General features: G+C 50.0%; 1 protein-coding gene across 1 annotated transcript; it reads left to right on the top strand.

The window, feature by feature from the left end:
• Positions 1 to 2,086: 2,086 nt before the first annotated feature.
• Positions 2,087 to 5,413, top strand: LOC310786002 (retrovirus-related Pol polyprotein from transposon 412; the record flags this gene model as incomplete). The annotated part of the gene is made up of 1 exon (XM_083647189.1): positions 2,087 to 5,413. One exon carries the CDS (start codon positions 2,087 to 2,089, stop codon positions 5,411 to 5,413), a length of 3,327 nt encoding a protein of 1,108 aa, XP_083503315.1.
• Between the last annotated feature and the right edge of the window lie 5,187 nt (positions 5,414 to 10,600).

Here is a 10,600-nt window from a genome sequence, read left to right as displayed (position 1 = left end):
CCATATGTTAATCTGGATGAGCTACGACCCACTTATGGACAATAATATCATGGGTGAATAATCATATCTCGGTATTTTTAGGCTGAACGGTGACACAATAGGCTACTGTCTGTATTTTCTACAAGTGGGCTAAATGTTCAGTTGTAAGTCAAAGCCACATGTGAGATGTAAGGCTGGGCAATATGGAAAATCTGCTTTTCATCATCAATTTAGACATCAGAAATGTGTCATGATATTAAAATATCTTCATATCATCACAATATGATTCCACTTAAATATGATAAACAATATAATATTGAGTTATTGCCCAGCCCTAGGTTTAAGTAAGGTAAGTAAAACAACAGTTAGGTGTAGGCAACAAAGCAACTTGGTTGGGGTTAGGTTATGGTTTGGGTCGGGATTCGAACCAGGTCTTGAACGGATCCACCACTCCCAATCCCTAGTGCAGCTTTGACCTAAGACTGTTATGTGAAGACCATGAGGGGTCACAGCGAGGCGACCTCCAGACAGTCCTTCAGCATATTACCTTTCACTTCAGCAATAATGACGCATGGCATGATAAAACACTTCAAAATGTATTTTGTCTAAATTCAGAATTTTATTTAGAAAAATTAATAGTCAGATAGTCACAATATATCCATATCCTAAGATATAAACCAGTCACTGAAATGGTTTGACACCATATTTTTCTGGCTATCGCCGGCGGAGGCATAATAAAGGGGTCATTTTTCTTATGCAAAATAGATCAGGTCTAACCTGACTCTGCCAGATGGGGGCGGTATCAGGTCAGGCTATCTTGGAAGTTGTATATTTATTCAGTGGTGGAAACAGACAGATGCCCTCCAGGCTCTTGTCCCATGATCACTGTGGGTATACAGAGTTCCTACACATTTAGCATTTCAAAAATCCATACTTTTCCAGACTCAAATGTCCAGAATTGTCTGTTAGATCATATTTGATATCTGAGTGAGTACACAAGGGTGTCACTTTGTGTTGAAAAGTGGTGGGGATGTTCACATTGTAAATGACACCTATGGCCACAACACAATTTGGAGGTTTTGAGGGTTGAGCCTCAGTGAAAGCTTGGACTTTGAAGAACTTCCTGTCTTGACCATGTGGGACTCAGTGGCTCACAGTTTGAGAGCTGTATGACAGTTTTGAGGTTGAGGGTTCGAGCCTCACTCAGTAAGAGAGTTATGAAAGTGGACACCCAGACGAAAGACTGAAAAGCTCTGAGAAAACACGTCATATGAAAGTGTGACACAGTGGCTCACAGCGTTGGATTACTGCCCAGCAGTATTGAGCTTGTGGGTTCGAGCCTCGGTCAGTTTTTGAGGTCATGGGTTCGAGCATCAGCCAGACGAAAGACTGAAAAGCTCTGAGAAAAACCTGTCTTAAGAAGTGTCACAGTGGCTCAGTTTGATTGTTGGCCAGCAGCATTTAGGTTGTGGGTTCAAGTCTCAGTTAGTTTTGAGGTTGCGGGGTCAAGCCTCAATCAGTTTTGACTTCAGATTTGGCATCTGTGTGATTTGAAGCAGTGAATAAGTACACACCAAGCAGCTGTTTATCTCATTCACTGAGCTACAGGCAGGGACTGTCCAGGCTCTTTCATCAGCTTATTTCTATCAGGGTTCAAACTGCTGATGATAAAGAAGCATCACTGCTGCCATCTTACAGCCAGCAGCTTATCGTCATGTGAACATTTCTGAAGCCACAGTCTGATGCAGGGACTCAACCAACAAGCTTCTGCACCACTTCCATATGTTTATCTGCACTGTAACAAAATGCCGGGTCCACCGCAACGATACTGAGACCTGAGCTCGTTCCGGCGGGAGTGCAGTTGGAGTCTACAGTGAAGGAACTGCGGACAGTGACCGGTGAGTTGGCTCCCATGAAGGGGAGGGCGAGGGTCACGATAAATGTGGGGGGACTGTCAGTGAGTTTCCAGGTATGGGTAGCGGAAGTGCAGGAGCGCTGCATACTGGGTTTAGACTTTCTTAAGTTTACTCGCTGCACAATGAACCTAGGGGAAAACACCCTGTGTTTCCCTGGCGGCCCCACAGTGATGTTAAGGGGGAAAGATGCGATGTTAATGACCCTCCCACAAGCCCCGAGAACAGACCCACTCACGGTGAGAGCTATAGAAACATGCGGGGACGCTGCAGTTTTCCCGTCCATCAGAGATAACTCCTCCCCCACCGGCCCTAGCATCCCACAGGGCTATGTCACCGAAGAACCACCAGCCTCACTTCCCCTCAACCCCTCCCCCGACGATCAGCCCCTTCCCCCGGCCACTAGCCAGCCCCTGTCGGCAACGGCAGCCCCCTTTACGCCACTGGGACCCCCTTCGATAGAGACAAGCGGGGGGGAAGAGAGGGTGGCGGCGATAAGAGAGATGTGGGAACGCAACCGTAGCGGGTTAGAGACGGAGGAGCAAGAGGAGCTGTTAGAGTTGCTATTAGAGTTTAAGGAGAGTTTCGCCCTTTCGGAAGAAGAACTGGGCCGTACACACCTGGTGCAGCACCAGATAGATACCGAGGGGGCGTATCCCATCAGAGCACGTCCCCGTCGACTCCCGGCAGCATATAAGGAAGCAGCGAATGAGGCCATCGAGGAAATGCTGCGAGGGGGGATCATCGAGCCGTCCGACAGCCCGTGGGCATCAGGGGTGGTGATGGTAAAAAAGAAAAAGAGCCCAAAAATGAGGTTCTGCGTGGACTATAGGTCACTGAACAAAGTGACGAAGAAAGACGCGTACCCGATGCCCATCATTGATGAACTGCTAGATGTGGTGGGGGACTCCTCCTGGTTCTCCTCACTAGACCTGCGCAGTGGCTACTGGCAGGTGCCCCTCAGTAATGAAGCCAAGCAGAAAACTGCCTTCTGCACTGAGAGGGGGCTGTGGCAGTTTCGAGTCCTCGCTTTCGGGCTGTCCAACGCCCCAGCAACGTTTGAAAGACTGATGGAGAAACTGCTGGAGGAGATTCCCCAGAGAGAATGTGTCGTGTACTTAGACGACATATTGGCACACGGTAGCTCGTTCCGGGCAGCACTGGGGTCATTACGGAGGGTGCTGGAGAAGATCGCGGGGGCGGGGCTGAAATTGCACCCAGATAAGTGCCATTTCATGAAGCGGGAGTTCCTGGGGCACGGCATTGGCGCAGGGGGCACCCGTACACTAAAGGAGAAGACACGGGCGGTAGTGGAGTGGCCCACCCCCGGAGACAAGGGACAGCTCGAGAGCTTCGTGGGGCTCGCCTCATACTATAGGAGATTCGTAAAGGGATTTTCTAAGATCGCTGAGCCCCTGTTCCGGCTGAAAGAAAAGAACACCGACTTCCACTGGACGTCGGAATGCCAGCAGGCGTTCGACTCCCTCAAGAAGGCGCTGACGGAGGCCCCTGTGCTCAGAGCACCAGACCCCACCCTGCCGTTCCTACTAGACACTGACGCCAGCAACGGGGGTATGGGAGCCGTGCTGTCACAGGTGGGGCCAGACGGAGAGAGAGTGGTGGCGTACTTTAGCAAAACCTTTGATAAAGCGGAGCGGAACTATTGCGTCACCCGCCGGGAGCTCCTCGCCGTCGTGGAGGCACTACAGCACTTCCGTTACTACCTCCTGGGTCTGCCTCAATTCACCATCAGGACTGACCACTCAGCTTTGCAGTGGCTGTGGTCCTTCCGACAACCAGAGGGGCAGGTGTGTCGCTGGCTGGAAAAGCTAGCGGACTACAACTTCACCATTGAGCACAGGGCCGGAGCACGCCATATCAACGCAGACGCCCTGTCACGACGCCCCTGCACTGAAGGGGGGTGTCAGTACTGCGAGAAGAGAGAAGCGAGGGAGAGAGAGCTCCAGGAGGATGCGAGGATATGTCCCAACCACACGGGAAACGGGCCGGTGTGCAGGGGGCTGAGGATGGCTGAAGCGTCGGATTGGAGAGCCCATCAGGAGCGAGACGCGGAGTTGTGGCCAGTCCTGCAGTGGGTAGAGAACGGCCAGAAGCCGCCCTGGGGAGAGGTGGCAGGGGCCACCGCCACAACCAAAGGACTGTGGTCGGAGTTTGAGGCCCTGCGACTGAGCGACGGTGTGCTGCTGAGGTCCTGGAAGGAGCCAGCGACGGGAGAAAGCAAGTGGCGGAAGGTGGTGCCAACAACATTGAGGGAGGAGGTGTTCAAGAGCTGCCATGGCACCGCGGGGGCTGGACACTTCGGAGTCAATAAAACCCTCCGCCGCCTTCGACAGGGTTTCTACTGGGGGCGAATGAGGAGGGACATAGAGGACTTTTGCCGCCGCTGTGACCTGTGCTCGGCCTACAAGGGTCCGCTAGGTCAATCTCACGCCCCGCTCCAACAACTAGCGGTGGGAGCCCCCATGGAGAGGGTGGCGGTGGACGTGATGGGACCGTTCCCATGCACTGAAAAAGGGAATCGATACGTCCTGGCAGCCATGGTCTATTTTACAAAATGGCCAGAAGCATACGCGCTGCCAGATCAGGAGGCTGGAACGGTGGTCGATGCACTGGTGGGGGGCATGTTCAGCAGGTTCGGGGCGCCGGAGACCCTCCACAGTGACCAAGGGAGGAACTTCGAGTCACGCGTGTTCGCCACCATGTGCGAACGACTGAACATCAACAAGACGCGGACCACGGCGCTACACCCCCAGAGTGACGGCCTCGTAGAGAGATTCAATAGGACTCTGGGAAAACAAATGGCCATCCTCACCGAAGAACACCAGCAGGACTGGGACACGCACCTTCCCCTCATCCTCATGGCCTACAGGTCTGCTGTTCAAGAGTCCACCTCCTGCACCCCAGCCCTGCTCATGTTGGGACGGGAACTGCGGACGCCAGCGGAAATGGCGTTTGGCAAACCCCCGGACACACCCGACGCGCCTCCGGGAAGAGAGTACGCAAGGAGACTCCAAGATCGGTTGGAGTCCGCCCACAACTTTGCCCGGGATCAGCAGGAGAAAGCGGGTAGGAGGCAGAAGAGGAACTATGATGTGAGGGCCAGGGGAAGGCAGTTCCAGGCAGGGGAGCTGGTCTGGGTCTATAGCCCTAGGAGGAAGAAGGGTCGGTGTCCCAAGCTGGACAGTCACTGGGTGGGCCCATGTAAGCTGTTGGAAAGGTTGGGGGAGGTGGTGTACAGGGTCCAAATGCCACTCGGGGGGAGGGTGGTGGTGCTTCACAGGGACCGGCTGGCCCCGTACCGGAGGGATTGTCTTCCCACCACGGACGCTGTCCGCCCATCACGCTTGCTGGGAGATGTTGTGGTGGAATCCCCCGGGACAGAGAGTGTTAGCCCCTTTAGTCCTCTCCCTGCTGCCCTCCAAGGTGGGCCCACAGGGTCGAGGAGGCCGCAGAGACAGAGAAGGCCTCCAGACCGGGACCGGGACTATGTGCCTTACTAGTTTAAAAAAAAATAAAAAAAAATGTAATGGTTGATGTTGTGGACTTGCATGGTTACTGTGCCACTCGGGAGGAGTGTTGATGGAAATGGTGGTAATGGAAATGCAAAAAAAAGAGTACAGAATGTTAACACGTTAAGTGCCATAGCCGAGATAATTCGTCTTACATAATCCAACGCTTGAGTGCCAGAGCCGAAATAACTCGTCTTACATAAACATTTTTTTTTTTTGACGGTGGGACATCAATCAACAACTTTTACATCTTCGAGATCACTATTGGAGCAAGAGAATGTGTATAATCTATTTTACCGACCCACTAAGTGTTGACAGTGCTTCCCCAGACGAGCGAAATCAAAGAAAAAACTGCCGCGGGAGCAAGCCATTCAAGGAAATGGCGAGGCGATTTTACAGTAATCCATTCCACACTTGTCTTGCCCGAGAGCGGCCGCGCAGGCAGCCGCACACAGAGAGCGGAGAGCGATTTGCAAAATAGATTATAGGTGAAACACACTTTGAAACACCTCAGAAAGGCCAGAATCAACATCTGCCCATCGCCCACGCATTCCCCGGCCCATCTTGACTCGCACAAGGAGCGTCCGCACGCAGGCAAGCAGGCAGGCAGGCACGCAGGCAGGCAGGCAGGCAGCAGCAACGCGCTTCTGACACGCCCGCTGTAGAGCCAGGAGGAAGGAGGAGAAGACACACGGAGGGAGGAGTTTGAATGAGAGGGGTGTTTCCTGTTGTTATGGAGGAAATTACTGTTCAAAACTATTGTTTAGAATGTCTGACGGTCTTACTGATGCCAAAAATGAATGGTTAAAGTGACTGTTCTGTCGAATTTCACAAAAAGCCATTTATCTCTGAATAAATTTCCAGACGCTGAAACCATGCTGTACTCAACGGCTAATATCTACATAACTACTAACTCTGCAAACTAACTCTTTTAGACAGAGAAAGCACACATTCTATTAGTTATTTTTAGATGATTGGTGTTCATGAATTCTTAACAGAAAATAATCCTCGGCTCTTGTAAAATGAGCCAGAATCCTCAAAAAAAAACCTGGCACAACTTACCTACAGGATGAAAAAATGGCTGGCACTCAATGTGTTAAGTGAAAATAAGTGGTGTGTTAAAAGAAAAAAGGAAGAGACTGTTTGCTGGGGAATGGATTTTGATGCAGTGAAAAAAAAGTGTTGATGTGTTGTTATTTTGGTACAGGGGATGTGTGTAGGTTGTGGGTGCCAGCGTGGAAGCTGGCTCTTGTTGAGAGGGGATAATGTGGCGACCCTGGGTTTTAGATAGGAACTGATGTGGGGGGTGGTTTCTGGGGGGAACGATAATAAGTGCGGGACTCCGGAACTAGCTGTCGGTTCTAACTGCGCATGCCTGAGACTGTGTTATGAGCTAGGAAGCCGGTAGCTAACCAGAGAGCGGGACAACCGAAAGAGTTGTAAAGTTACCTAACTGTGAATAAAGAACCTGTACCTCCGAGTATCGCCTCCTCTCTTCAGCCCGTAACGGTCCCGGGAGCGGATCGCTTCAATACTGTTAGTGTTGCATTTTGGGGAATCAACAGGCAGGAGGAGACAGGAGAAGACACGTGGAACACAGGTATGTGAATCAAACTTTATCCCTCTGAATCGTCCACTTTGTGAGCAAATCATATGATAAATGCTTTTTGGATGATTCTGTCTGACGATGTTTGCTTTAGCCTGTTGCATTTTCAACCGAATGGCATTTACTTTAGTAGCTAAATTAACGTTATAACTTGGCATAGCGTGTTCAGTGACACTCCGCAAGCACGTTTGAAACCCCAGCTGCAGTTGGGCGACGTTAATGCTGTGTGTGCAGTGCATTTAGCTGTGTTCCATGAACAAATATAAGACTTCCGCTTTACTTCCGGTTTGCAGAGCTAGCAAATATAAGACTTCCGGTTACCTTCAGAGTAAAAGCGGCGTAATTCATGTTTTTATAAGGCATAGAAAAATGGTTAGTTCGCAGATTAAAACAATAAACAAAGCATCTAAACGAAGGTATACAATACAAATTATGTTTCTGTTTAACACCAACTGTTTTAATAACATTGAGAAAGCTCTTCTCAGTATGTAAATGGCTAAAACCTGTTCACTGGAGTGCTAGCCTTTACAAATTGGACTCTGGACAGGTTTGTGTTCAGAGTGGGAGTTTGCCAAACATATGCACACACTCGGGTAGACCTCCTCTATGACATCCCACTCTCAGCTAAGGCCATTAGGAGTAAAAACAAATATGGCGGCCCATCAAACCCACCCAAACACACTACGGTGACATTTCTGGACAACTTTTGACACAGTGGACACCCCCGTGTCCAAGATGTCGCCACAAACCATATGTGCACGCGCTCAGGGAGACCTCCTCTATGTCATCCCACCCTCCGCTAAGGCCATTAGGAGTAAAAACAAATATGGCGGCCCATCAAACCCCATCAAACACACTACGGTGACATTTCTGGACAGCTTTTGAACAGTGGACACCCCCGTGTCCAAGATGTCGCCACAAACCATATGTGCACGCGCTCAGGGAGACCTCCTCTATGACATCCCACCCTCCGCTAAGGCCATTAGGAGTAAAAACAAATATGGCGGCCCATCAAACCCCATCAAACACACTACGGTGACATTTCTGGACAGCTTTTGAACAGTGGACACCCCCGTGTCCAAGATGTCGCCACAATCCATATGTGCACGCGCTCAGGGAGACCTCCTCTATGACATCCCACCCTCCGCTAAGGCCATTAGGAGTAAAAACAAATATGGCGGCCCATCAAACCCCATCAAACACACTACGGTGACATTTCTGGACAGCTTTTGACACCGTGGACACCCCCGTGTCCAAGATGTCGCCACAAACCATATGTGCACGCGCTCAGGGAGACCTCCTCTATGACATCCCACCCTCCGCTAAGGCCATTAGGAGTAAAAACAAATATGGCGGCCCATCAAACCCCATCAAACACACTACGGTGACATTTCTGGACAGCTTTTGACACCGTGGACACCCCCGTGTCCAAGATGTCGCCACAAACCATATGTGCACGCGCTCAGGGAGACCTCCTCTATGACATCCCACCCTCCGCTAAGGCCATTAGGAGTAAAAACAAATACGGCGGCCCATCAAACCCCATCAAACACACTACGGTGACATTTCTGGACAGCTTTTGAACAGTGGACACCCCCGTGTCCAAGATGTCGCCACAAACCATATGTGCACGCGCTCAGGGAGACCTCCTCTATGACATCCCACCCTCCGCTAAGGCCATTAGGAGTAAAAACAAATATGGCGGCCCATCAAACCCCATCAAACACACTACGGTGACATTTCTGGACAGCTTTTGAACAGTGGACACCCCCGTGTCCAAGATGTCGCCACAAACCATATGTGCACGCGCTCAGGGAGACCTCCTCTATGACATCCCACCCTCCGCTAAGGCCATTAGGAGTAAAAACAAATATGGCGGCCCATCAAACCCCATCAAACACACTACGGTGACATTTCTGGACAGCTTTTGAACAGTGGACACCCCCGTGTCCAAGATGTCGCCACAATCCATATGTGCACGCGCTCAGGGAGACCTCCTCTATGACATCCCACCCTCCGCTAAGGCCATTAGGAGTAAAAACAAATATGGCGGCCCATCAAACCCCATCAAACACACTACGGTGACATTTCTGGACAGCTTTTGACACCGTGGACACCCCCGTGTCCAAGATGTCGCCACAAACCATATGTGCACGCGCTCAGGGAGACCTCCTCTATGACATCCCACCCTCCGCTAAGGCCATTAGGAGTAAAAACAAATATGGCGGCCCATCAAACCCCATCAAACACACTACGGTGACATTTCTGGACAGCTTTTGACACCGTGGACACCCCCGTGTCCAAGATGTCGCCACAAACCATATGTGCACGCGCTCAGGGAGACCTCCTCTATGACATCCCACCCTCCGCTAAGGCCATTAGGAGTAAAAACAAATACGGCGGCCCATCAAACCCCATCAAACACACTACGGTGACATTTCTGGACAGCTTTTGAACAGTGGACACCCCCGTGTCCAAGATGTCGCCACAAACCATATGTGCACGCGCTCAGGGAGACCTCCTCTATGACATCCCACCCTCCGCTAAGGCCATTAGGAGTAAAAACAAATATGGCGGCCCATCAAACCCCATCAAACACACTACGGTGACATTTCTGGACAGCTTTTGACACCGTGGACACCCCCGTGTCCAAGATGTCGCCACAAACCATATGTGCACGCGCTCAGGGAGACCTCCTCTATGACATCCCACCCTCCGCTAAGGCCATTAGGAGTAAAAACAAATACGGCGGCCCATCAAACACACTACGGTGACATTTCTGGACAGCTTTTGAACAGTGGACACCCCCGTGTCCAAGATGTCGCCACAAACCATATGTGCACGCGCTCAGGGAGACCTCCTCTATGACATCCCACCCTCCGCTAAGGCCATTAGGAGTAAAAAAAAAAAAATGGCGGCATTAAAGCCTGGCGGGATAAGAAGGTTGGAAGAATTATAGAGAGACAATTATCCTCTCTCTCACCAATATGGGTAACATAGACTTCCCTCCTTGTCAGTTTTTCAGATTGGATGGATTATTTTCAGATTGGATGTTCATCATTCAAAATAAATGGTGAGAACCGGTCCACAAAACTTAACAACTGGGTGTGATTTTTTTATGTTACCCTAACCTTGACTGAACTGTTTTACTCATGCAACTTCTTTATCTTTTAAACTTTTAACTGTTTTGCTTGACTGGCCTAAGCCCTTAAACTCAAATGTTTTTACTTTACATTTCCCCTTAAGTGTCTTCATAGTTGTTTAACTAAATAAATAAATATGTTCAATTGTGTACAACACTGTCATGTCCAGATTGTGTCTGCTGGTTGCAGCTCCAGTGACTATTTCACTCAAGCTACTTAAAAGTTAATCAAGACTTTATTCTTACACATAAGAACCTAAATCATAATTCCTCTCACCACGGCTCTGAAGACGGACCTGATGTCACCCATGTTGCTGTAAGTATAGTGTACATTTTATGTTTATTAAGGTTTTGTCTTAAGAACCAACAATGTTGCATCTTGGTAAATTTGGTCACATGCAGATTTGTAGACTATGTGCTGGTATTTATT

Source organism: Poromitra crassiceps, assembly GCF_964638095.1.
Source record: "Poromitra crassiceps genome assembly, chromosome: 12".
In the NCBI taxonomy this organism is placed as follows: domain Eukaryota; kingdom Metazoa; phylum Chordata; class Actinopteri; order Beryciformes; family Melamphaidae; genus Poromitra; species Poromitra crassiceps.
The sequence above is the reverse complement of the archived record's forward strand: the minus strand, read 5'-3'. Positions and strand labels throughout refer to the sequence as shown.